This window comes from Pezoporus occidentalis, unplaced genomic scaffold (genome assembly GCF_034315485.1).
Source record: "Pezoporus occidentalis ecotype Australia unplaced genomic scaffold, CSIRO_AGI_Poc_V1 ctg280, whole genome shotgun sequence".
NCBI classification, from domain to species: domain Eukaryota; kingdom Metazoa; phylum Chordata; class Aves; order Psittaciformes; family Psittacidae; genus Pezoporus; species Pezoporus occidentalis.
Genome location: NW_026914719.1, coordinates 724,924 through 752,812, shown reverse-complemented (window position 1 = coordinate 752,812; position 27,889 = coordinate 724,924). Strand labels below are relative to the sequence as shown.

Genomic DNA, 27,889 nt, shown 5'->3' with positions numbered 1-27,889 from the left:
ATGCAGACCGGGACCGGGAGCCCCATGGGATGCAGACCGGGACCGGGAGCCCCATGGGATGCAGACCGGGACCGGACCGGGGACCCCATGGGATGCAGACCGGGACCAGGGGCCCCATGGGATGCAGACCGGGCGGGACCGGGGGCCCCATGGGATGCAGACCGGGACCGGACCGGGGGTACCAAGCCGCACGCACCCGCCACCCCGTCGGCATCACCCGGTTCCCATTGGCCAGCCGGCTCTGACCGCGGAGCCAATCGGAAAGCGGCCCGGAAGGGGCGGGGCTTAGCGGCGGGACCCCGCCCTCCGGCAGGCGGAGGGAGTGGCCTCGGCGGGGACGCGGTGAGTGAGGCCTGAGGGCGGGTGAGGGGCGGCGGGGTCTGAGGGGGCTTGCCCGGCTTTCTGGGGGTCTTGAGGCATCGTGGGGCCCTTTCTGGCTCTGTGAGCCGGGGAGAGGCTTTAGAGGCCTTCCCGGGCCCTCTCAGTGCTTTGAGGGCGACTGACGGGCCTGGCGCCGCCGGTCGTGCGCTGTGTCCGCGGGGACTGAGGCCCTTCACGGCTCGGAGCAGGCCTCTGGAGATCGGGGGGGTCTTCCCCCTCCTCTGCGGGCGCTGAGGGGGTGTCTGTGGGGTTCGCAGTGACTCCGCTGTTCTGTGTGGGCTCTGCAGGGGCCTGTGGGGCTGGGGGGAGGTGGAGGGAGATCTGCCCTTCCGTGGGGTGTGCGTGTGGGGTCTTAGTGTGCACTGAGGGGGCGCTTCCACCTGCCCTGTGTTTACTTGGAGGGGGGCCTTTGGAGCCTCTCCTGCACTGCCTGCGAGAGGCCTGGACCTTTCTCCTGGGCTGTGTAAGAGGCCTCGGGGGCTTGACTTTACCCAGCGCTCCTTGGTGAGGCTGCTACTTGTGATCACCACCTCCAGAGCAGGAAGCATCCTCCTCTCAGGGTGCTGGTTGGTCACACTGCCCTCCTGTGCGTGGTCTGAGGTTGGAGGCTGTACGTTTTTAGGTTTGAATCTACACCTTCCCTTTCCTCCTTCCTATCTGGCTCTGCTGTGGTTTGAAAGGGAGCATTCTGAGGGGTTTTCCCCTATATGGGTGCAGTAGGTGAGACCTCAGCCTGGCACCCTTTTGTGTGGTGCCTTTCCCTGTCTCTGATCCTGCTGTTGGATTCTCTGTGTTGTTTTCTCAATGACCTTAGGCCCTTCAAGGAAGGGGTAATGCTAATGCCAAGTCTTGGATATAAACCTGAGAGGCTCAGAACACACCTCTGCAGGGAGAGTGTTTTGAATGTCTTTGCTGCAAGCACAAACCCTGTTGCTGCAGTCAAGTTATGGCTTTAAGGCAGAAAATTCACCTGTGTTCCCTGTGCCTGCCTTATGCTCACCCCAAAGTCACGCTCCTTCCTGCTGGCGTTGGACTCGCAACCTGTGAATTAGAAGGAGGTTGTGTCTGGGGGATCAACAGAGAGGCTCAGCTCTCCCTTTTGAGGTTTGTCCTAGTTTACCCCGGCGCTGGCACTGTGACACTGCACTGCTGACAGTCACCTGGATTTAAGGGTTATAAATACTTCTGCCCTCAGTTCACCGAAGCACTTTGAGTGATGTAAGCATCAAAAGAGTGAATTATTGGGTTCAAAAACTGTGGCTTAGTCTGTAGGCAAAGCTGCTTGTGAGAGGTGTTACTCTTCCCGCTGGATTTACATGTGCCTTTGTTACAATGAAGTGATTTTATTTAGGGTAACAGTAACCCTTTAGTAAAATAGACTTGATGCTGTTTATAACCTCTTTGTACTTATGTCACTTAAAAAAAATGCTCTTTTGCAAAGCAGCCTGTACAAGAATTGTTCATGTTGTCACAATTGTCTTTATTTTCTATAATAACATCCATGTTAGAGGCTCTTCTGTGGTCTGATCTTATGGTAGAAATGGAGCAGTTTGTCTAGGCAGGTGACGCCTGTGCAGAAAACTGTGTCCAAACCTAAGCTTTTAAGGACAGGTTAAAGTTGTGCTCTCATGGAGAAAGGTGTGCGCTGGGTTGACTAAATTGGTGTTTGTTTCAAAATGAGTTATTTGCAGCACGTAAGATCCTTTTTGATCTCTTTCAGTACTGTCTTTTGCTGCTAGAACTGGCCGGGGGGGGAGGTGAGTTTTCTGTTTGAATTGGGCTTAAAAGGAGTGATCCTTCTGGTAGGAGTTTATCGCATAATTCTGGGGGCACTTCCAGTCAAGCTGCAGGTGTCTACCTGGGAGCAGTTGTAGTGGAAAGGACTAAACTGGTTATTTTTGTACTTGTCAACAGGGGCGAGAAACAAGTTATAGCAAAGACATTTGAGCTGTTTGATATAGATTGCATGTACCTAGAAGCAGAGAAAGTGATTGGGGCTTGGGGGTTTATTGGGGTTGCCTTTTTTTCTGGGAAGGTTTTGTGACAGTTCCTTGAGTGGAAGGTAAGGTAGTACTTCCAGAGCCTCAGAAGTAGGAAGCCTCGTTGCTGGACCTAATTGTGCTAACAGAGATGTATTGTCTGAGATCCACATGGATGTTACCAGGTTTGTTGGATGTGTCCAGTATAAAATAACTCAGTATTACACTTTATTTTCCTGTGCTGCAGACATGGCCTTACCTGAGTTATACATAGCAGTAATCTTTGTTTCCTTCCCCAAAGTATTTTTAACCATCAGAAGTGATAAACCCTCTTACTTCAGCTGATTTGATCACAAATCCAATCTTCCTTCAGTCTTTTTGAGGTGCCTTCACATTTCAATGTTCAGCCTTCTCAGCATCCAGGAGGTTTCATAACCAGCTGCTTTAAGTCTTCTGGTCAGGCTATTGTAAGTCTGGTTTTTATGTGGTGATTCAGTCTGTCTGTACAGGCCATGAGAAGTAAGAATCACATCTGGGTTTATTAGTTGATGCTTTCAGCAAAGTTTGGGGCATGCTGGGATGTGTTTGTCACTCGACCTCATCTTGAACTCATTCCATGTGCCCATGACAGGCAGCCAAGTGTTTAGTTCATGGTGTAGCAGGGTAGTCAAATGAATGAGGGTATAATATTATATAAAGTAGTGCTTTTAACTCCACTTTAAATACCTGAAAAGTCCAAAGTAGAAAATTTGGGTGTAAAGAAAGATTTATTATTATTATTGCTGTTGTTGTTGTTATTATTATTGCTGTTGTTGTTGTTATTATTATTATTACCTCACCCTTTTTAATGACTTTACTGTCAGACTTCATACTGTATAGCAGTTACCACCACCTTTGTCCCCTTTTGCCAGAAGCTGTGACCATAAAGGAATATTGGCCAAGGAGTAGGCGGATGAGGTTCTGTATTAATAATTGCATCACACATTGCAGTGCGGTTATGACAGTGACTTTGTGCTGGGAGGCTGATTCAGCAGCCAGAGCACTGAGAGAAGAGCTGCCTGCAACAGCATGTACCTGGGCAGGCTCTTGGTTACATGTTCCTGCCAATGCCAGTGTCAGACATTTCCTCCTACTAGAAAGTAAAATACTGTCTGACAAATGCAGAGTGACTCTCCCTGACACTTGGGAATGTGCTCTGGAACTGCTGCACTCTGCAGAGAGATCCCAGAGGAGTCAGTGGGTAAGGAGCTCGTTCTTGACAGGAAAAATGCTGATAAATGCCACTGCAGCTGCCTAAAGGATCTCCTGAGTTTTTAATTAATTGCTTAGTAGAAAGTAAATAGACAGTGCTCCCCAGGGAGGCTCAGGCAGCTCACAGCTAAGATGGAGCCCTGGATGTGTCTGTGCATGACAGAAGGAGAGGCCAAGGGGCAATGGGTTGAAGGATATGCAGCTTTCCAGGGAATGGGATTACAATAGGAGTGCAGAGGTGAGGAATATGCCCTGTAGTCTCAGGTCTAGAAGTAACAGGGAGATTATTTTTTACCAGGATAGTGTTTGGACCCATGGAACTGGTGACTGGGATTCCCCTACAGCAGACTGGTGATGGAACAAGGCTGGGTGTAATGTAGGAGAACCACAGACGCAAGTGAGCCTTCACATGGGTGTGCTTGAGGAGAAACAATTACAGACAGTGTAACTGAAGTCCTGGGACTTGCCTTCCCTAAGTCTCATTTCATCAGCTTTCATGGCTATTTCTCCTCCTGTCTCTTGTTGCAGGTCTAATTTGCAGTTGTGATGTGTCCCCTGACCTGAGCAGAGGCTGTGTGCTGGCCTGGCTGTTTTTCTGGCTCCCTTTGTCAGAGGACTTTTGAAGGGCATTTGTTTCATGAGCACAAGTCTGAAATTGGGAACTAAAATTAATGGCTGTTAGTCTTAGAAGCATCATTGTTACTGCAGTTCAGTGTTCAGTAACTCCATCTGCAATGATTGGGATTGTTTCTCCCCTGGCTTTTGCATTCAGAACAACCCCAAATGTGTTATGTCCAGCTATTAAAAGTGGTGTTAATCCACTGATTGCTCCGGAGTTTGGGAATGTTCAGTCATGGCATCAGTTTTGCTGCTGAGCAGACAAATATAACACCCTAGTGACCTATAAATTGGAGCAGGTCATATGAATCCCACTGTCAGTGACTGGAGAACTAGTCACAATTTACTGTGATGATAAAAACTGCCTGGAATCCAATACTGGAAGAGCCAAAAGAAGAAAAAAAAAAGAATGGGGTAAAGGAGATTAAATCTCTGTCTTTATAGAGAAATGAGAGCACAGCTTTTTGTGTGTCAGATTTGCTTCTGTAATTTGTGGGCAAATAAGCCCAGAGAAGAGAAGCTGCATGGAGACCTCAGAGCAGCTTCCAGTGCCTGAAGGGGGCTGCAAGGCTGTTGGAGAGGGACCTTCATCAGGGACTGTAGCAATAGGACAAGGGGTGATGGGTTCAAATTGAAACAAGTTCAGGTTAGATATAAGGGAGTTCTTGCCTGTGGGGGTGCTGAGGCACTGGCACAGGGTGCCCAGAGAAGCTGTGGCTGCCCCATCCCTGGCAGTGTTCAGGGCCAGGCTGGACAGAGCCTTGGGTGACATGGTCTAAGGCTGAGGCATTCCTGCCTGTGACAGGGGATTGGAACTGGATGAGCTTAAGGTCCTTTCCAACGCAAACCATTCTATGGTTAAAATTTCTTAGTCATGCTTTCAGTGTCTAAAGTGTGTTTTGCAAGAACTGGGAATTGAATGCAGCTACCCACTGCCTCTCATGAAATAGTGCTACATCCCTGCCCCATGTTTTGGGCTGTAGTAGTTTAGTGTATTGAATCAGAGAGTTCTCAGAAGGAAGCGGAGGTTGGCAGCCAGAGAACAACAGAACTGAACCTTGTGCCTGATACTCGTCACATGAGCAGTGTGAGAACATGCAAGTCCCCTGGCAGCCAGCTTTGTGACAGCAGTAAGACATGGGCTATAATCATCATTGATTGCTGCTGGCAGGTAATGCTGCTTAAGTGTGAAGTTTCAGCAACGTGGTTTTGAAAAACAGATGAGGAAAGCAAAAGGAATGAGGCCATGCTTAATAAAAGATGATTTCCTCAATAAATACAGTTCTGGATCTAGGAAGCATCCTGGGTCTCTTGGAGTCCAGCCCCATGGCTCACTTTGCTGGGACTACAGCTGATCATAGAATCACAGAATATTTTGGGTTGGAAAGTACTTTAAGATCATCCAGTTCTACCTCCCCGCCATGGGCATCATGCTGCCTGATACCAGTCTGTGAGTCCACATGATGCTGGAGGATGTCCTGTTAGCTCTGGAGGATATCCTGTTAACTTGTGATTAAGCACATACCCCAGCTTCAGCAATTTTCATAGTTTAATAATCATTGACATGTTTTTCACTAAGTGCTGTCTGGTTTATAACTTGAAGGACAGCAGTTCTCACCTGAGGTGTTCTGGTAACTTGAAGAAAACACAGTGAAATGTCCATAATGGAGGTGAGTAGGAAAAGGCAGGAAGAGAGAAACTCTTTACAGCCACTGTGTTGTAGCGGTAGCAGCAACAGAGTTTCTGGTAGGACTGGAAATCAGCCGAGTCGCAGAATCCCAGACTGGTTTGTGTTGAAGGGAGCTTAAAGCTCATCCAGTTCCACCCCCTGCCACAGGCAGGGACAACTACCACTAGAACAGCTTGCTCCAACCAAGCCCCTGTGTCCAACCTGGCCTTGTGGACTGCCAGGGATGAGAAAGCCACAGCTTCTCTGGCCACCCTGTGCCAGCACTTCAGCACCTTCACAGCAAAAAGTTCCTTTTATCCAATCTGAACTTCCCCTTTTTCAGTTTGAACCCATCACCCCTTGTCCTGTCACTGTAGTCCCTGATGGATAGGGTTGATTTTACAGGTCTCTGTTCATGTGCAGTTAATGCCATCTGCCAATTCCACATAACTGCAACACATACCAGAGAAAAACAGAACAAGGAAGCCTTAACTGACGTGAAAAGTAGCTCATGTCTTCTTCCTCTGGGTGAGTGGATTAAACATGGCATTGCACAATCTGTAGCCACAGAGAAGGTGACGTCTGCCTGGAGTGTTATCTGCTGCTGCAGTTGGGAGATGTGAATGAGCTCCATAATCCATTGACATAAAAGTTGTGACAGCACTCGCAACCTCCCTGTAGTCTGTTGTGTTTGGAGACAACACTTGGTCAGGGGTGACTGACTGATACAGGCTCAGAAGGTGGAAGTTTATGATAGCAAAGGCCCTTTATACAAATAGGGGAATTAGAAGAAGACTTTACTGCATGTGCTGGGTATGGAATCCTCAGCGGTTTCAAAAGTTGCTTAATTTCTTGTAACTTTGTTCAGGAATAGAAAAGAAATATTGCTTATTTAAATGTCAAAAAGTGCAATTTGCTGTTACAATTTGATTTGTTAGATCTATGGAGTTTCTCAAATATATGTGCACAATGTTGTTTTTCCTCTATGAGCTGTTTTCTATAGGATCTACTTTGTTGTTTTTCCTTTCAGGCAGTCCAAGTTGCAGATATGAAGAATTCTAATGTCCTTCAGGGATCTCCAGCTCAGATGATTCAGGCAGATTTGTGAAACACTTCAGCTTTAGTATAAAGCACCTCAAAACCTGAAGGTTTTGTTCATATGCATAGTTTTTATGAGATACGTTCTTACCCTGTGTAATGTTTGAGTAATTTTAGACTAGACAGGTTTCAGCTTTTACCCTTTATTCTACTTACCTGTGGATTACGCTGCACAGCAATTTAAACCCTTCTTTCTGAGTGTGATCAAAAGCCGTTGATTTGAATGCTGTACTAATGGAGAAGATACTTATCGTGAGTCTTCCCTGGGCATGTGTGAGCTGCAGGTGGAACCGGAGCTTTCCCCGTTTCCTGACAAAGATGCTGTGAGGGCTGGAGCAGCTCTGCTCTGGAGCCAGGCTGAGAGAGCTGGGCTGGGGCAGCCTGGAGAAGAGAAGGCTCCTGAAGGGGAGACCTTAGAGCACCTCCAGTGCCTGAAGGGGCTGCAGGAAAGCTGGAGAGGGGCTTGGGACAAGGGATGTAGGGCCAGGCCAAGTTGGAATGGCTTTAACCTGCCAGAGGGGAGACTGAGATGAGCTCTTAGGCAGAAGCTCTTCCCTGTGAGGGTGCTGAGGCGCTGGCACAGGGTGCCCAGAGAAGCTGTGGCTGCCCCGTCCCTGGCAGTGTTCAAGGGCAGGTTGGACCCAGGGGCTTGGAGCAAGCTGCTCTAGTGGAAGGGTTCCCTGCCTCTGGAGGAGCTTTAAGGTCCCTTCCAACCCAAACCAGTCTGAGATTCTGGGATTCCTGAGCTTGGGGCTGCCCCTGTCCCTGCAGCAGTATGTCTGTTTTCAAATGTATGGGTGAGGCTGTTGTCATCATATGTGCAGAGCAGTGTGAAGGCTGCTGTGACTCAGGTCAGTAGTGTCACTGCTCCCAGCTGCTGGAGGTGCAGTCCCCTTGCAGGGCTGGATGCTGTGTCTTTCAGAAAGACCTAAATGAAGATACTTGATAATGAGGAGCTGTGTTCACATGCAGGCTTGCTGTCAGGCTTGAGGAGCTGTGATAAACAGCTGGGTTTCAGGTGAATATGCTGTGTAAGATATTAAAGTGAAACCAGTCTAATTCTGTCTGTTCTCTAGTGTTGGCTAAGCCAGGAGAAGCTGGATTTCTGTTTACTGGTGTGGAGACCTCTCTGCACTCAGGCTGTGCTATATTTAAATCGTACCCTGTTCGTCAGATGTCCCTATAACAGCATGTGCTTTGCCAAGATCATGGGATGAGCCTCTCCTTTTAAAAGCTGTTTTTGAATCTAAATTGTTTTGAGGAAACTAGTTAATATGCCATGGCTGGGGTATCTTGTGTCTTTACTTTGTGCTGTTAAGTCATTCCAAGACCGTTTTAAAGGTGGTGTGAACAGCTATGGGAAATGCCATTTCACCACTGGTACAGTAGAATTGCTGCATTTCTGAAAGATGAAACTATTATTAATGCACAAAATAGGCTCTTTTCCAGTCTCTCAGCCTGTGTCTTGCTGACATTTAGTGCTGTCTTTAGTTAGGAGACTGTCAACTCAAAACAGAACTGCTGTGAACTGAGGCCAGAGATTGACAGTGGTGAGCCCTGACATGGACACACCAGCACCCTTGTGCTGCCCCGGCCATGGTCCACAGATGGTGCTGGAAGCAGCATCCCCCACTGGTATTGAGTATGCTGAGGCTTCTGCCCATGTGAGTTCTGGTCCAGGTTTACCACCAAGAGGTTCACTTGGTGCTGGTGGTTTCTTGGAAGTGTCTTTAGTTGGCAGCCAGACTGACAACAGCAAACTTGTTTCATGCAGTCTATTGCGAGAGCTCTAAAATGTCAAGCTTTGGTCACATCTGATCAGGATTGAATTGAAATCCTGGGCTTAGAGAGAGCTGCTCTGTACATTAATAGACCCTTTTAGGCCCTGCAGTAAAGACTCCACTTCTTGTTAAGGATTTATTAAACGCATGGATAAGCTCCACTACTGGCATATGTTAATTTCTTTGTGAATCTCTTGGATTATTCAGCAGAACAGCTGGATATTCCTCCCAAGGACAGCCTTTGAGGACAATTCCCTTGAAATAAATCAATTGTAACAAATCCTGGCCTTTCTTTTGTTTGTTGTCTTTGAGATAACCATGAAAGCAGCTGCAGTTTTGGCCAGAATTGCTCATGAAGTTAAAAATGAGCTGCAGTGGACTGATCTGGAATATATTTGCATCTTAGAACTTCCCCTTTTAAGAGCCACCTTACTCAGTGCCCAAATGGGCACCTTACCCCTTCACAAACACCTCGGTGCATGTGTTGGCATAAACATCACCTCTGCTTTTTCTATGTTGTATTTTTAAGTCGTATTTTCCCTTTCTTTAAACTTCCACAAAACATGGCTCTGGTTCCTGCCTCATTCAGCAGAAACGTGACGCAGCCAGATATGTTTTTGTGGAAGAAGTATTAGTCACAGAAGAAAGAATGTTATGAAATATACTTAGAAAGTGTTAGAGCTGTGCTTGGCATGTGAACTGTTTACCCACACGTATAAACAGCTCAGGAGGAACTTTAACTCTTGCCAAGGTACCATCCTAAACCTGAGTTATTTTGAAACCTTGAGCAACGTGGTTTTCAGTTCTTGAAAATAAGGTCTCAGGTTCTGTGCTGACACAAACTGAGAGTGCCAGTGGGTGGCCTCACCAAGGGGACATTTTAGCCCCTGCTTTTGACTCCCTAAAAATAAATCAAGGTGTGTTTTCCTGAAGAGCTGCAGTGTGCTCAATAAAATGCTTGTGTTTATGTGGGGTTTGGATTGCTTCAGTGTTACTTGCAGAGTTTACTCATGAGGCTGCACTCTAAAAGGTAGGCTTATGTTTGCTTTGCTTTTTGTTGTTGTCTGGATCTTAATGTGAATTAAACAACTTAACTTGGAGCAGTGCAGCTGATTCTGCAGCCGGTGTGGATCAGCTTTACTTTGCTGGTGCCACAGCTCATCTCAGCCCTTCACCTGGGTAGCTAAGCTGTAGCTCTGGTGGCTTTATCTGACCCAGTTTCCAGCACCTCACCCTGCTGCCTTGTGGTGAGATACAGCAATGGGGATGTCAGATAATCCCCCAGCAGAGATCTGGTGCCAGCCTGTCTCCTACCAAAGTGAGGTAAAGATCTCCTGTGCTGGGTTATGACACCTGAGTGTTACCAAGCCTGGTTCTACTCTTCCACACGGGACACAAACTGCAGCCAGATCTGTCATCTGTGGCAGCAGAGCCCCAGGGCAGAGGTGTCAGGGGAAATCAGAGTTTACTTTCCCATGTGGCCCCACTTGCAGCAGTGCGTGCAGTTCTGGTGTGCCCATCATAAGAAGGACATGGAGCTGTTGGAGCAAGGCCAGAGGAAGCCACAAGGCTGACCAGAGCCTGGAGCAGCTCCCGTATGGAGACAGGCTGAGAGAGCTGGGCTTGTTCAGCCTGGGGAGAAGCTGCTGGAGACCTCAGAGCAGCTTCCAGTGTCTGGAGGGGGCTACAAGGATGCTGGAGAGGGACTCTTCATCAGGGACTGTATTGACAGGACAAGGGGTGATGGGTTCAGACTGAAACAGGCAGAAGCTCTTCCCTGTGAGGGTGCTGAGGTGCTGGCACAGGGTGCCCAGAGAAGCTGTGGCTGCCCCATCCCTGGCAGTGTTCAAGGCCAGGTTGGACACAGGGGCTTGGAGCAAGCTGCTCTATGGAAGGGGTCCCTGCCCGTGGCAGGGGTTGGAACTGGAGGAGCTTTAAGCTGCCTTCAACCCCAACCAGTCTGTGATTATTGAAGTACCTCAGTGAGCACTGAGCTCCTCCTGACCATAGCACAGATGCCTTTTCAAAACTGGAATATTTACTTTCAAATGTAATTGCATGTCATTAAGCAGTTTGCAGCTGGTTTTGTGATGTTGTGTAACTGTTACTCTGAAATCTCTCTGGTGAACAGCTACTGTGACCACATTCAACTTTCAAAAATCTATTGTTGGCAGCAGAGTGGAAAGCTATGCAATTGGTTAAAAATGAATGGCAGTTGGAGTTGGGAATGAGGGAGCAGTTACTTACCGGGATCCCTTCCAGAGGAGGAAGGTGGAGTTTGAAGCTGCTCATGGCCTTTCTAAAATAAGAGTCAAAGCAAGTAAGTGCTTTCTGCTATGGCTGAAACACCAACTGATGATGTGTAGGAGATGAAAAGCTCAGGGAGAAGAGAAATTTTGCTTTGATCTGAATGTTTCTCTCTACTGATATTCTGCTGTAAAATAATCCACTTGTATTAAAACTCTTGTGTACTTCAAAATTCACTGATTAATACACTGATCCTCATCTCAAGAGTATCCACACTGGACGGTTTTTGTGCTGAAAGCAAACAGAATGGTTTATCCAGCCTTTATGGTGCTGCGGTCTGGGTGTAGGTGCTGGGATGCTGTGTTGCAGGCCAAAATTGCAGGTGGTGGTGGCAGAAATGGCTCCAGGGACTGGCCTTGGGAAACTGCCTGTCCTGAGACCACTGTGGTGAAGCAGACAGGAGGGATGTCTGGTGTTGAGCCCCTCACGTGTGAGCTGAAGTGTTCCTTTGTCCCCTGCTCTCTGCTCCTTGCTCGTTTTGGGGGTTCATGCTCTACCGTGTGTGCTGCCTTCAGCTTGAGCACTGTGTGCTCTGGGGAGCTTTGCATCGTCCTGAATGGTGGCAGCCTGCCTCCCCCTGTGTGGGACAATGTGCCTCAGTGATTAGAGGCTGTTGCTCTTCCTTTACATCCCCCCCAACCTCTTTATTGTATCCAGACACACCAGATAATTGGACATTAAGGAATTAAAAGCTTGTTCCCAAGCCACAGGTAGTGCTTGCAGTACGTGGTACATATGTATAGTGCAAACACGAGTTTGTGTATTAATGATGTGATATCCAACATAACATGATAGTTGCATTGTTTGGTTTGGTTTGAAGTAAGATACCTCTTAAGGCATCTTTCATTAAGCTGTTCAGGTGCTTTGCGTTGTTCAGCATAACTTGCCAGCACACACGCACAGATGCTTTACCACAGGTTTGAGTCAGGATGAAAATAGTTTCCTACTTATTCAGGTTCTCTTTGCATTAATTCTATATTATTGATGATCTGGGATATATTTAGTCCTGGTCCATGAAATTGTGTTTAAGCAAGCCATATACATTTTAGGGGGAAAGCATTAAGAACAGCAGAGTAGATTGATCTGTTACTTGGAACTGGTCACATCTCGGGCGTGATGTATAAGAACAATGGAGCAAATGTGGTCCTTCTTACTGGGCTCAGTAGCAATGCATCACACAGGCACTGGCATGTCAAAGTAACTCATTTTATCCTCAGTTACTGTAAATTTCATTGGGCCCACATCTGGGATCTCTGAATTTGGGAATCCACATGCACATGGCTATGTGCATACTAGAAATCCTGGGAGTTCATTCCTTTCTGCCTGTGTGAGGGGTGTGCTGTGGGTGGGTGTCTTGGACCATAGAGCATCAAGGGTTTGATAACACTGTGCCTTGTCTGCCACATACTTCAGAGAATCACAGAGTGGTTTGGCATGGAAAGGACCTTCAGATCACCCAGTTCCAGCCCCCTGGCACGGGCAGAGACACCTTCCACTCGAGCAGCTTGCTCCAAGGCTCTGTCCAAAAGAGGCTGAACCAGGAATCTGTGGAGAAAGAGAGATTTTGAGGGGACTTTTGCTGGGAAACAGGAGGCTTAAAATAAAGCTATTTCAGGTTTGTATATTCAAACAGGTCATGAATCAGCGCGGGGGGGGGGAAGAGTGGAGACTTTTAAGCTGAAACATGTACATGAATCAGGCACTGGGGGAGTGACCATCGGGTACCAACAGTTCAAACCGGGCAGCTCTGCTGTGACTTGGTGCTTCCCTCTCCTGCAGGCGGGTTTGGGGCTGCCGGTGCTTGTAGCACAGAGGACGTATGAGCCGCCAGTAAGTAAGAGCTGTGCTGTTTGAGAGGGGCTGTTTGCACAGGGTTTGCTTCAGGGTTACAGTAGGAAATGGGAGTGATTATTTCTTGTCCAGAAGTTCGGATAGGTGCAGGTAAATCAGACTTGGAGCTTTCTCAGAAACACTGTTTTCCTTTTTTGTATAGCTTAGAATTGGGAAGTTGCATTTAGTGTGTGGCTGTAGGAGTTGGAATGGTGTGGCTTTGAAACCCAAGTGAATTTAACTGCTTAAGAAGAAAAGTTGAGAAAGAAAATAGCCTTTTTATATCTAAAGAGCTGAAGTGGGTCTTGCTTTTAAACTTTGAAACATTTATTGTTCTTCTGAAAGGGTTTTTAAGTAGTTTTGCAGGAAATGGAAAGAGGACACAGGGCACAGCCCTGTTGTCTGCTGCTGTTGCTTCTGGTGCAGGCATTTAGGTGTATTTGTAGCTTAATCTAAGGCTGGTGAAGACAAAGTGTAACTCATGGGTGTCACCTGGTTTAACACTTTATTTAGCTCAGAATTCTGTGGGTTTAAGGGGGACATTTATTTTTGCTGTCTCTAGAGAAGAATAATTTGCTTGTATTTGAAACAGCTCATCTTTTGGCAGTTTTCCCCCTACCCTGATCAGATTTGCATCCATCCTTCTGCCTAGGAAGGAGCCAGGTGTTCTATATGGGTATAGAGTCACAGACTGGTTTAGGTTGGAAGGGACCTTAAAGCTCCTCCAGCTCCAACCCCTGCCACGGGCAGGGACCCCTTCCATAGAGCAGCTTGCTCCAAGCCCCTGTGTCCAACCTGCCCTTGAACACTGCCAGGGATGGGGCAGCCACAGCTTCTCTGGGCACCCTGTGCCAGCGCCTCAGCACCCTCACAGGGAAGAGCTTCTGCCTAAGAGCTCATCTCAGTCTCCCCTCAGGCAGGTTAAAGCCATTCCCCTTGGCCTGTCCCTACAGGCCCTTGTCCCAAGCCCCTCTCCAGCTTTCCTGCAGCCCCTTTAGGCACTGGAGCTGCTCTAAGGTCTCCCCTTCAGGAGCCTTCTCTTCTCCAGGCTTTATTTAAATTGCTGACTGAATTTAATCAGGCAGCACCAGCAAAGCTGCTGTTACTTTAGTGTTAAACAGCTCTTTATGAGGATCAGGTATAAGAACTATAATTTTTCAGATGTCTTTAACCCCATAGTGTGAATAGTGGAAATAGCCTTTAGATGTAGCTTGATTGTGCTCTTTTAACATTAGTGCCTTGAGTCTTACATGGAGGAAAATAGCCCCAGCAAAGCTTTAACCTCTTGCCTTACTCAGAGATTTTGTTCCCCTCTGAGACATTCAGTGGTAGGATGCACATTATTAGGTGGTCATCATTGATTCCAGTTGATGAGGTGGCCACAGTGTCACCCTCCTGCTTTGGATAATCCTGTAATAAGTTTCTTCAAGTTAATAAATCTCAATGATTTTTTGCCATGTATTAGTCTTGGTGATTATAGGTTGGCAAAGGAAGTGATGCTGTGAGTGTGAGGCAGTGACGTGTGGGAGCTTTCAGCATCTGAGCCAGGCACAGGCAGTTACATGAGGGCTGCAGAGCTGTGAGTCTTACGTCAGGGTGGGGATGGGCAGTGCTGAGCCATACAAACCAAACACGGTAGGTTTGAATTGAGTTTGAGGAATAGGGATTTTTAAGGCCAAAGTCAACAAGCAGGTCTGTAAACCCTGCTTACAGTGAAGCTCTAGGCACAGGATAGGAGCAAACGCTTGAGCATTTCATCAGCCTCCTTGCTGTCTCTTGCCAGGCTCCACAGGCTGTCCTGCATTGCATCAGGCCTGCTGGATGTTATTTTCCAGCTGTGATTTGAAGCCAAATGGAAAATCAGTCTTCCTTATATTGATAGAACAAGGGAAGAGCCTGTTCTAATATGCCTGTGCCAGTTCAGTCTATAAATTACTCTTGTTGGCTGTTTATGTTCATGTTCAGAAAACGGAATGATCATTTGTAGGTATGAGAAAAGCATTTTAAAGACTCTGGGTGGATCTTGTACCTGATGCAATCTGGGTGATGGCACCTCTGAGGTATTCTCCTGTGGCACACACAGGCAGATGCGGAGGTGCGTGGCTAGCCTCAGACCTGCCAGGTCTCATGTTGCCTTCAGCATCTCTTGTCTGATCACAGAATCAACCAGCTCGGAAAAGCCCTTTCAGCCCATCCAGTCCAACCATTCCCAGCACTGCCAAGGCCACCCCTAACCCATGGCACTGAGGCCTCGTCTCCACGCTGTGTGAACACTTGCAGGGACGGTGACTGCAGCCCTGCCCTGGGCAGCCTGTTCCAATGCCTGAGCACCCTCTGGGGCAGGAATTGTTCCTCAGCTCCATCTCAACCTCCTCTGGTGTAGCTTGAAGCGGGATGTGGCTGCATGGGGCAGTGCCTGGTCCCAGACCCTTGTGGCAGAAGCTGCATGTGCCTGGGGCAGGCTTGTGACACCAGCTTCCCTGCTCATGTGAGGTGTCACACGTGGCCCTTTGCTGCCCAGGAGAGAATGCAAACTGAGCTCCAAGCCAAGACTTACAGAGATGAGTAAGTGAGGAACCACATTTGTATTTGACAACTGGAAAAATGCTTGGAAAAAAACCAAATCAAGCACCTGCTAATGAATGAGACCCTTGGAATCCTGAGATGTTTGAAGACTGTGGAATTTGGTCAAAAGCAGGGAGCCGAAATTAAAAGCTGGATGTGTCAGTGCCTTACAGGTGCCCTTCCTCAGCTGTAACCTGCAGTACTGACAAGTGCAGCTTGTGTTTGCTCCAAGCAACTTGTAAAGGGAAAGGCAGCTTCTTGTGTTTTAAACCTGGAGTTTTATACGATTTATAGTGAAAATGTGTTTTAGTAGGCAGCTTTTATGCTTATTTTGTCTTCCAGTTTCCTAATGGGGCTGTTTTCCCTCTGGGAATGCAGAGGTGACCACAGCAGAGGGTGCGATGGGAGGCTATGTCAAGCCTATCGTAAGTGCAGCACAGCAGGGTCTATCCAGTGCCTTCTGGGCTGTTTCCTTTCCATAATTTCTCCATTTTTTTTTTATAATCTTCAGGGTCTCCCAAGGTGTGGGAATGATCCTGCTGTTTTCTGTGGAATTTGTAGAATCCCAGACTGGTTTGGGTTGAAGGGGCCTTAAAGCTCCTCCAGCTCCAGCCCCTGCCACGGGCAGGGACCCCTTCCACTAGAGCAGCTTGCTCCAAGCCCCTGTGTCCAACCTGGCCTTGAACACTGCCAGGGATGGGGCAGCCACAGCTTCTCTGGGCACCCTGTGCCAGCGCCTCAGCACCCTCACAGGGAAGAGCTTCTGCCTAAGAGCTCATCTCCGTCTCCCCTCTGGCAGGTTAAGCGTTGTCTTCCAGTTTCTCTTCAGTTCTCTCCCCCATCGCACTGGGGGACAAACAAGTGACTCTGTGAGGCTCAGTTGCCATCTGGGGTTAAACCACAACAGAAATTAAAGTAATTCCAAGCTTTTCTTGGTTGCATGCAGTTACATTAGAAGCACATCTTGTTCTGGAGTGTCTGACTGCAGAATTGGGTCAGGCACACCCTGTGGATGCGTGTTTCCTGCTTGCTCACATTTCTGAAAATAATTGGACATGGGAATGGGTTTGGAGGTTTAAAGCAGTGTTGTCACCTTGGAAAGGAGTTGTTTGGAGTTTTATTTAAGTCCTCGCGGTTACGCCGTGGTTCAGGCAGAGGGAAGGATTAGTAACTGTGATTCACTCCCTCAGTGCAGGTTGTTCCTTGCTGCTCACAAACCCAACGGTGAAGTAAGGTCACTACTTCTATTTTTACTCTCTTACCACGTCCTCCTTGTCATGCTGGAGAGGGACTCTTCATCAGGGACTGTAGGAACGGGACAAGGGGTGATGGGTTCAGACTGAAACAGGGCAAGTTCAGGTTGGATCTAAGGCAGAAGCTCTTCCCTGTGAGGGTGCTGAGGCGCTGGCACAGGGTGCCCAGAGAAGCTGTGGCTGCCCCATCCCTGGCAGTGTTCAAGGCCAGGTTGGACACAGGGGCTTGGAGCAAGCTGCTCTATGGAAGGGGTCCCTGCCCGTGGCAGGGGCTGGAGCTGGAGGAGCTTTAAGGTCCCTTCCAACACAAACCAGTCTGGGATTCTGTGCTGGTTGCCACTGAAGCAGTGCATAAGCTGTCAGATGTTGCAGGAAAGGACTTTACTCTTTAATGGATTGTGCTACGTCCGCTTTTTATGGTTTGGGGTTTTTTTGACATTTCTGTGAAGTTCTTGAACCTTGATACGTGAAATAATTTATAATGGCTCTTAATACAAAATCCCAAGGGTCAGGATAAGGAACAGGTAACACAAGAGTCAGAAACCAGCAAGTCTGAGATACTTTTGTTATCTTTTGCTCCATAAAATGTCCTGCATTTAAAGGGAGTTTCTCTGATGGATGTGTTACTGTGTTGGAGTGTTTCCTCTACACACACATCACTGATGTGCTCGTCATGGTGTGCAAGTTAAGCCATTTGGTTCCTTCCAGTAGCCAGGCAATGACTATACCTTGGGAAGCTTGGACGAGCCTTGGATTCCTTAGGGTGGGGAAGGATAATGTGCTAAAGATATCCCAGTACAATTCCTTCTTTCTTAAGAGTTGCATAGAGCAAGGCTCAGCCTCTCTATCTCTGCAAAAGGTTTGCAGCATGAACCGGTTGTGCCAAGGATGTTGCTAAATAAAACTGTCTCCAGTTTGTGTTTAGAAAAGCAACCTCACTTCCCTGTTTTTCTCTCAGCAAAAGTGTTGGCTCAAAACAAGTTCAAATAAAGATGACTTCACTGTGACCATCAGCACGTGGGCTGGGGAGCAGAGATGCTGCTTCAGTTGCATGGCTTATTCTTAATGTCATGTCCTGGAGGGAGAAGGGACCCATGTGCTCCAAGTTAGGCAGAGCCAATGGCCAGAGTCAGATGTGAGGTTTGATTTCTCACTGTGACACTGATTTCCTTTTAAATCCCAGCCTGTTCAGGAGCTCTTTCTCTGAGCTTTAGTGCTGAGCATGACATTGGGCTTTTCTTACTCCTGACTTCCCAGCTCCCAAAATCCAGCTGCCCACAAATCCTGAGTCTTCAGCTCAGACTGGTCCCTCCCTGCTTCTTCAGGATCTGAGCATCCAAACAAGCACCTGAGAAGTGAGCTAAGAAGTGGGGTTGCTCCTGATCAGTTCTGTGGTACCAGCCAATTGATGCTTACCAGCGGGTAGAAACGTGCATGGAAACACACCTCAGAAGAAGATGGGAACCTGCTTGTGTTTGTCCTGCTAACCACAGGGTAATTGCTGGTGAGCTCGAGGAGTGAACGTGTTGCAAGTCAGTGTAACACTGAGCCTGATGCTCTGGCTAGTCCTGAAGATGATGTTTCTCAGTGTCCTTCTCTCCTAAAAGACTTCCCTGCAGTGCTTCCTAGGGCTGCCAGGAGGAAGGAGCAGTTCATATTTGTATGAAGCTTTGAAGATGAATAGTGCTAATTATTATTTATAGATATTTATTCTCACTATGGGTAGTGCACCTTGATCCTGGGCATGAAAAGAAACCTGGACATTTGTAAGTTGGTCAGGCATGAGTAGAACCTTCTGAAGTCTTTATGTACTGGTTTTCCTGCTGGGTTGTATGTATCATTGCATTGTATTTGTCATGGAAAATGACTAGTTTGGATCTGTATTGTCCCAGTCAGCTGTGCTAAAGGAATCCTTACTCATTTACCTCAGTTCTGCTGACGCATAGTGTGTAGGATCTGGGCATGCCAAGAGGGAACAGGGAAATAGCATTAGCCTGGCCCAAGGCAGATTATCAACAGGGCTTCCTGTAGTTTTAATGAGGAAACTCGGATCTGATGCTGGTCAGAGCCACCACCATTGCAAAGAGTATCTGTGTTTCTGCATCTTTCTGTCACTGCAGCTTTTAGCACCTTTCACTGGTGCTGAACTTTATGTAACAGACAAGAATGAGGAGAAAAATGTCAAACAGTTGGGGCTTTTTGTCCTAAAATCCTGCTTAACGGATTAAGCAGAAAAGGGATGGGGGGGGATGATCAGGGGAAATTCATGTCTTGTTGCTCATGTGAAGCTACAAGACATATAGATGGTAGTTCTACAAGTAGTTTCTGAGGTGTTGTAGTAGAGGACTCTGCTGACTGGCACACAGGGTCTCTGGAGCTGTGCGTGTGTTTAACTCAAAGCTGAAGGTGATGAACAGGCATGGCAACATTCATCACACCCAGATAGTTGTGAAAATGCAGTCTGTAGGCATTTCTAATGCTATTTGACATAAAGTCACAGACTGGTTTGTGTTGGAAGGAAGCCTAAAGCTCACCCAGCTCCAGCCCCTGCCACAGGCAGGCACCCCTTCCACTAGAGCAGCTTGCTCCAAGCCCCTGTGTCCAACCTGCCCTTGAACACTGCCAGGGATGGGGCAGCCACAGCTTCTCTGGGCACCCTGTGCCAGCGCCTCAGCACCCTCACAGGGAAGAGCTCCTGCCTAAGAGCTCATCTCAGTTTCCCCTCTGGTTAAAGCGATTCCCCTGTGTCCATTAACATAGATCATTCCTGGGTCAGGAGGTTTGTCCTGAAGCTGTAAGAGTGGGGCAGTTGATATGTTCTGCTTAGATCTGAGGGGCTCCTCATCCAGCAGCCCACTGACCTGTTACTCCCTTTGCTGGTCTGTCCCATGAGAGAAGAGGGCAGAACATTGCACAGGTTTATTCATGGGGATGTTGTGTTGCCCCTTGCTCAGGCAGAAGGGGATGGATTTGTTCATGTGTGACCAAACACAAGGCAGTATTCATGGTGTGCGGCTGGTTTCTGGTGGGTCTGGTGAAGGGTCTCTCCAAGGTCCAAGCCAGAGCAATGGGTCCAAGAAACCAGCGTGGAACATGTCGAGAGAGGGAGTTTCTGATCCAACATTGGGTATTTGGGGAGAGGAGAGGAGAGGAGGATGGTGATGCCCTGCACACTGTTGAGTTTGCAGGAACTCGCATGACCCTCGTAGGCTCCTTGTGTTGCTGCTGCAGCCTTTGGAAAAGAAAAAATACAGGAGCTTTTCACAGGGTTCTGCTGCTGCCAGGAGTCCTCCTTCTGATGAGCCTGGCATGAGGTGTAAGCACCGCCTTTATATTATATACAGATAATGCTGGCACCTTCCTGTCGGATTGATGGGACAAGAGGAAGGAATTGTTATTCCTTTTGAAAGTTTCCAATTAGGACTGAAATGGCAGTAACTGAGTGGAAAGCCAGCACTGAACTGCTCATTAAAACCTTCCTCCTCAGCAGGTCCTGCCCAGCAAACTCTCCAACTCTCATTTGGCATTGTGGTGGTTTGGTAGTGCTGGATTGCGTCTGGTTTGTATCCAGCCCTGTCAGTGTTCTGCCATGGATGGCACCCATGGGCTCTGGAGTCTTAATTCAGCCAAGCAAAGGACACAGGACAATTGTTCTGCAGGGGGGAAATTGGGAACATTCATTCATGAGGAAATCAGTGTTTTGTGTTTGGGAGACTGAAAAGGAAACGCATCCAGCCAAGAAAGGAGAGTGGTGTCTTGTCCAGGGCAGTAGCAGGAAAAAATCAATGCCAAGGGGAGAATGAGGGAAAGAGACAGCAAAAGAGATCTGTAGGGGGATAGAAAGGAGGGAAAAGTGACCAAAGAAGATGTCTTTGCATGTGCTGGAAGAACAGTTATGATATGAGTGGCATTGCTTCAAGTGTCGTGTGTGTCGAGCAACATGGTTGAGTGTAAAGTGTCCCTGCCCATAGCAGGGGGTTGGAACTGGATAATTTTAAGGTCCTTTCCAACCCAAACCATTCTATGGTTCTATGACTTTGTTGGGTTAAACACTGGAGTGAGCACTGTATGACAGGAGGGTGATGAATCAAGAAGGGAAGACCACACAATGTAATATCTGTGACCAGGGAGCCTCCTTCAGACCTCAGAGGGGTTAAGAGGCGATGCCTGAGCTGTTAGCTGGGAAAATGCTGGGGTTTGGACTATAGCTATGTTACAGAGCTCATTTTGCCAGTGCTGGGAATCCAGAGAGATGTATGGAGGTGAGGCAGTTGCCAGGGAGGTAGTTACAGGATCACACATGTCCTCTGAAGGCATCAGTGGCTTTAGACTTACTTTTTAATAGCAAAGATTTATAGATTAAATAGACCCCTGATTACTGTGACAGCTTTATTTCCCTCGCCTTAGGTAAGCATAGGGCCACAACCAGCATCATTAGCCTTCTGAAACACAGTTAAGTGTCTGAAGAAACACCTTTTGAGCCTGAGAGGCTTTGCTTGTTGTTCCAGGTACAGGGATTCATTGCTTGGGAGTTTCTTCCAAAACCAACAAGCTGGTGTTTTCTCTCCTAGCTCTTCTCTTAGGAAACGCAGCCAACTCCTCGCGTCACGGAGGCCCAGCATGAATGTGAACTGTGCTGCTGGCACAGACTGGCCGAGAAATCCGGAGCCCACTTGTTCTGTGGGGAGCACAACGGTAGCAGTCCAGGAGTCAGAAGAAAGCAACGTGGTGTTAGGAGGTCACAGCCCGGCTGCAGCTCCCAGGACTGAGGGTAATGTTCCTAGCATTGTCCTTATCAGTGAGAGGGTTTTAGAGTTGTTTTGTTTTTCTGGGGGGGATGCTGTGTTTTGGGAAAAATCCAGTATCCCAAAGCAGTTTGCTGTGGGGAATACGTATCCTGCCTTTGCCAGGTTGGTCTAAGGGACAATGGTCCACAGCAGAGTTTGGGGTCTTGCTGTTTTAGCAGGAACATCACACAGGTACGCCCTGGCTGGCCAACTTGCAGCTCCTCCTGAGTTGTCCTCCTGAGCACATTAACTGGACATTCCTGAAGAGCTGTGTGCCCACCATGGAGCAGCATCAGCCACCATCAACTATGGTGTGTGCTTCTGCTCCTGCTTTGCTGTAAGAGTAGTTGTCAGTGCTGGGACTCTGTGTGTGTTTCTGGCCTTGTGTAATTCCTGGACTCCTGCTCTTACACACTGAAGCTGCTTGCTTTAACAAGGAGCATTAGGCATCATGGTTCATCAGGAATTTTCTTATTCACAATCCAACCGCTGGCTCAGTTTTAAAATGCAGTGTGGTTTTATGTCATGTAACGTTACCCTGACATCCCTGTATGACTCAGTTTATGACGTGTAACACTACACATATTGACATCCCTGTGTAACTCATTTTTCTTACTACAGTGTTACAGTGAAACGATGTTTTGCAGCATCCTCAATATCTTACTCTTGCAATATTCATTTGTCTCTCTCAGGTTTAGATCCTGAATGCCGACACACTCCTTGCCCAGTAAGTCCCCAGCTCAGTAGCATGTTGTCTGCTCCTGAAGACACTCACAACTGCCATTTCCAAGATGGAAATAAGAGACAGTCAGAGTATTTTAACACCCAGGAACGCCACGGGTGCTGCACCTTGTCCTCAAGCAGCAGTTCACAGCCAGTGGCTTCAGAGAAGGTGACGCTCGTGGTAGATGGCACTCGCTTTGCAGTGAATCCGCAGATTTTCACTGCTCACCCTGACACCATGCTGGGAAGGTGGGTCATTTCCACTGTTTTCAAGATACCTCAAGGGGGTTAAATGTTTGCTACAGTGGAACAAACTCCAAAAGTCTGTTTGTCATCTGTACACACAAGCAAGGTTGACCTCATTCAGAACTTGGCTGTGAGGGCTTGAAGACATGCCCAGATGTAGAAGGAGTTGGTAGTTCTCTAGGTAACATTATTTGTCTTCAATGAGTGCTTTTAGGTAGACCTGGTCTCCTTTTGCCTCTGTTTAAGTGTTTGCTGTGTTTGTAAGCAGTGCATCTGTTCCCAGCTGATAACCTCCCTTCCAGAATGGGGAAAATGATAATGTTCCATCCCCCTTCTGTTATCTTTTGATACTCTCCCCAGAGAGAATTTACTAAGCTCCCTGTAGCATGGCATAAAGGTTGGAGCCTTTTGACACAATAGGAAGCACTCATTTTCTGTATTGCCAGTGCTTTCACCCATCTCTGACCAAAGGAGATGAGTTACTGACCCTTGTGGAGGCTGTTGTGTAAAACAAGGGATCAAAAAGCATGTGGTGGGTATCTCATGTAGTGTCAGTGAAAGGGCTTTATTGCTGGGGTATTTTCTGACCCAGGGTTGAATGAGCTGTCCCTTGGAGCTGTGGCTTGTTTCATCCAATCCAGTAGATGTAACAAGAGTCCAGTTATAGGATGACTGAGCTGAGACAGCTCTTGTGCTTATTTACCATGTGAGAGATTTAAATGTAGGGTTTGTTACTGTATATGTGTGTCACTGCTGGATTTGTTTAACCTCAATGCACCTATTGATCTCTAGAATGAATGCATTTCAATATACTTCTGCCCTTACATAGATTTTTATCTGTTCAGAATGTTTGGACCAGGAAGGGAATACAATTTCACGCGACCAAATGAAAAGGGGGAATATGAAATCGCAGAAGGAATCAGCTCAGCTGTTTTCCGGACTGTGCTGGTAAGGACATGCTTGCAGATGGAAGAAAACAATCTGTGCCAGACTGAGCCATGTCCCAGGGGAGATGCAGCTGCCTGGGACATGTTCTGTTATTCCTGTTCTGCACTGTGATTGTATTAAAACTCTTTGGTGTGAGTCAACATTTCAGATGTTGCCTTTTACCTTTCTTGTGTCACACTGTTGTAACCTATGAGCTGTTACGAAACTCTCTGCCATGGGAAAGGTTTTAGCTGGAGCTCACTGTTGATCAGACCCAAGGGGATCTGCAGAGAGACAGAGAGATGTAAATTCTTGGACAAGGAGGGCGGTTTTACTGTTCACAGAGCTGTAAATAACCTCTGTAACTCTCAAATGTTGCTTAACAAAACAAAGCGGTAATGAAAAGTTATCAGGGTCCAAGATATTCTTAATTTTTCATTTCAAAATTGCCCTTTTATTTGCAGGATTATTACAAAACTGGGATCATTAACTGCCCTGATGGGATTTCCATCCCCGACCTTCGAGACACATGTGATTACCTCTGCATAAACTTTGATTTTAACACAATCAAATGTCAAGATTTAAGTAAGTATGGAGAGAAACTGGCTCTTAGGAGCTCATCTGCATGGGTTTGAGCACTCTGATCCTGCTTCAGTGCAGTTCTTTATTGTGGGCTTTAGTTTAGCATGGAGGTGTGGACTCACGAAGACTCATCTGTGCATTGCATTTAAACAGCTTCCTTTTTGTGCTGTACCAGTCCCGAGGGAAGTGATCGAATCACAGACACTTTGCTCAAAAAAAGCAAATTGAACTTGTAAAAATCATAGTCTCTTCTTGTAAGAGAGGCTGAGAAGACCTTCTGTTACAGCCAAAGAAAATGAAGGCTAAAAGCAGGGCTATAACTCCTGTCTAAAATATGCCAGCAAGTCATGAATCATTTAAGCTGAAGGGTGATGCGCAGAGCAGGAACCAAGGACACCAAAGCTGGAAAGCAGTGGAGAGTTCCTAGTCATGAAGGAATCTGACTGGGAGCAGCTTTTTGGTGGGAATGCTGACAAAAAAAAAGTACTTTTAACATAGGCTGTGACAGGGACTGTACAGGGATGGTGTGCATGGCATCATAGCACAGGCTTGGGGGGAATTTCCTACCCTCTCTTCTGATCACAGAGAAGGCAGAAAATGTGCTTTCAGGGACAGAGGTTGGTGCTGGAAATTCAGGTTAAGTGTAGTAATGAATAATTCATTCTATTGCTGTTCCACTGTATTGATTGGACCTTGGTGTTCTTTTAATAGTAGTGTAATGATTTGACAGTGTAATCCTCTCCATTGGAAATACGGTCTCATGCCTCTGATTTTGCCAGTTCTGGAGCTGTGGAGACTGTTGATGCATCTGAACATGTGTTAAGCAGTTTGTGTGAAGAAGAATGCAGGCTGTGCTCTTGAATGTATATGGAAAGTGTAGAGCTGGGACATACTTTCTTGCTGTGTAAAACAGTTCATCATATGATGTCTGTATTACCAGGTGCTCTGTTACACGAGCTCTCCAACGACGGTGCTCACAAGCAGTTTGACAGCTACCTGGAGGAGCTCATTCTGCCTATAATGGTGGATAGTGCAAGGAAAGGGGAACGTGAATGTCACATTGTGGTGCTGACAGATGAAGACACCGTGGACTGGGATGAAGATCATCCACCTCCAATGGGAGAGGAGTACTCACAAAGTAAGGGCTCGGCACTGGTGCTTCTGGCTCCATGTTCAGCATGCACTCAGACACATCTGGCTGTAAGGATAGGGCATGTTGCCCAAACAGCAGTCTTCCTCCAGGAAGAGACACTGCTTTTTATGTGCCTTCTGAACTGACTGCTGCTAGAGCCTGGTCAGAGCTTTGGTCTGACCACCTGTATTGGTAATGACACCACTCACTGCATCTTCCTTTTGTTTGCTGCTTCCCCCTCAGCTTTTTCCTGGCTCCTTAGTGAGTGAACACTCTGCTTCACACACCCATCACCACCCATTCTATCTAGCCTGCAATGTGCATCACTGCCGTCCCACCAAGGAAGTGCAGCTAGTCACAGTGATGGGAACAGACACCTGGAGTAGTTCTTGGAAACCAGACCTGGTTTTCAACGCCTCACAGAATCCCAGACTGGTTTGGGTTGAAGGGACCTTAATGCTCCTCCAGCTCCAACCCCTGCCACGGGCAGGGACCCCTTCCATAGAGCAGCTTGCTCCAAGCCCCTGTGTCCAACCTGGCCTTGAACACTGCCAGGGATGGGGCAGCCACAGCTTCTCTGGGCACCCTGTGCCAGCACCTCAGCACCCTCACAGGGAAGAGCTTCTGCCTCAGAGCTCATCTCAGTCTCCCTTCTGGCAGGTTAAAGCCATTCCCCTTGGCCTGTCCCTACAGGCCCTTGGCCAAAGCCCCTCTCCAGGTTTCCTGTAGTCCCCCTTTAGGAACCTTCACATTGTAGCATGTCAAAACCAGGGAGAAAGTCCCTCCTTGTAGATTCTAATCCCCTTTTTTATCCCTCCAGTCCTTTACAGCTCCAAGCTGTACAGATTCTTCAAGTACATCGAGAACCGCGATGTGGCAAAAGCTGTCTTAAAGGAGCGGGGCTTGAAGAACATTCGTATTGGCATTGAAGGTAAAGTGTTCCTTCAGGTGGCTCCACACTAAAGCCTGGTTTCCTCTGGGCTCAAGGCATTTGCTGCTTTGCTCTGTGTTTTACAAAGTGTTTATGTGTTGAGTACAAGCTGGGCATGTTCCTTCACCTTTATCATGTTACACTGAAATTGGTCAGGAGGCTTAAATGTTAGAGAAAAGGAAAAGATCTGTAGCATGGAGCAGTAAGACTGTTCTCTTTAGGAGTGAGTAAACAGGAAACAGGAGTCCCAAAACTTCTGCCTGCTGATCCAGGCGTTCCCTCAGGGAGCTTAGAGAACATTGTGCTTTGTCCTGGGACACTGTCTTATTTTTAAAGTAGCTGGGTCTGCTCACAAAGTGGCCAACACTGCACAGCCATTGATACATTGATACAGCTACACAGAGAGCTGCACCCTCTTTTTAAAGACTCATAGAACCATTTAGGTTGGAAAAGACCTTTAAGTTCATCGAATCCAACTGTTCCCCAGCACTGCCAGAGCAGCCACTAAACTATGTCACAAAGTGCCTTATCTGCACATAGGCTCAATCCCTCCAGGGGTGGTGACTCCAGCCCTGCACTGGACAGCCTGTTCCAATGCCTGAGCAGCCTCTGGGGAAGGAATTGTTCCTCAGCTCCATCTAAACCTGCCCTGGGGCAGCTTGAGGCCGTTTCCTCTTGTCCCATCCCTTGTTCCTTGGGAGCAGAGCTCAGCCCCTCCTGGCTCCATCCTCCTGTCAGGCAGTTGTAGGCAGCCATCAGGTCCCCCCTGAGCCTTCTCTTCTCCAGCCTGAACCCCCAGGTCCCTCAGGCTGGAGTGTCCAGCCCTCCTGGACTCCTTTGTAGGGAAAAAAAGAACAATTTTGAAAACCAATAATGGTAAATGTGGAATGTGGGTGTTCATCTCCTAAGTCTCCCTGACCCCATAGTCATTCCTACCTGTCTGTTCTGGGATCCTCTTGTCCCTTTGTGCATATCAAAGGTGTATAACGTGACTGACTGGCTGTGTTTTCAGGGTATCCCACCTGCAAAGAGAAGGTGAAGAGGAGGCCTGGTGGCCGCTCAGAAGTTATCTACAACTACGTTCAACGGCCCTTCATCCAGATGTCATGGGAGAAGGAAGAGGGCAAGAGCCGTCACGTTGATTTCCAGTGTGTTCGGAGCAAATCCCTCACAAACCTTGTCACTGTGGGTGATGATGTTTCAGAGGACCAGGAGGTTGTAATGCATCACCCCCCACAGGTAGATGAACTGGACAGGCTGAATGCACCATTCTCCCAAATGGCTGTGAATGATTTACCAGATTAGTGGTGGCTCAGGGTCATGGTCCTGCTGATGTGGGACCGTCTCGGCATAGTTCCGTCCCTGGTGATGGAATACAGACTCTTGCAGGGTGCTTTATCCTCGTTCCTGCTCTTACTATGTTGTCATACTTCAAGCATGTTAATAAAGAGCCACACTCTGGTCTAATTGTGCAATCAAAAGCAACACCTCCTCAAACAAGAAGAAATGATGCTGTTCGTTTCTACTTCAAAGACTTCCAGATTGGTGGGTGCTGAGTATTTTACCTGAACTTCTAGAAGAAGATTAGAAGCATTTTGAAACATCTTGTTTGACATGAGAGAGGAAATTCTGGGCCTGTCAAGACAAAGCTTTCCTTTGTCATTAGGCACTTAGCTTTGCTTTTGTGATATATCAGTTACAAAGGACCCAACATCAAAGCAGGAGAGATGATGCTCTTTCATCAACCAGCAGAAATGTAGCACAGTTGGGACAGCAAAATCCTGAGTGTGGAGGAATGTGTTTACACTGCCACCTGGCTCTGCATCCAG

The 27,889-nt window shown here is 47.5% G+C and overlaps 1 protein-coding gene across 6 annotated transcripts; it reads left to right on the top strand.

The window, feature by feature from the left end:
• The first annotated feature begins 214 nt into the window (after positions 1-214).
• KCTD20 (potassium channel tetramerization domain containing 20) lies at positions 215-27,567 on the top strand. Of its 6 annotated transcripts, XM_062625652.1 has the most exons (9): positions 326-342; positions 6,929-7,046; positions 21,304-21,503; positions 22,212-22,491; positions 23,334-23,436; positions 23,880-24,000; positions 24,938-25,135; positions 25,950-26,060; positions 27,073-27,567. In XM_062625652.1, the coding sequence occupies exons 3-9, from the start codon at positions 21,353-21,355 to the stop codon at positions 27,363-27,365; spliced, it is 1,257 nt and encodes a 418-aa protein (XP_062481636.1). In that variant the 5' UTR covers positions 326-342; positions 6,929-7,046; positions 21,304-21,352; the 3' UTR covers positions 27,366-27,567. The 6 variants fall into 6 exon arrangements, with proteins under 6 accessions (XP_062481635.1, XP_062481636.1, XP_062481631.1 ...); XM_062625651.1 differs by lacking the exon at positions 6,929-7,046 and having other exon boundaries at positions 215-342; XM_062625647.1 differs by lacking the exons at positions 326-342; positions 6,929-7,046 and adding an exon at positions 1,136-1,485.
• The last annotated feature ends 322 nt before the right edge of the window (positions 27,568-27,889 follow it).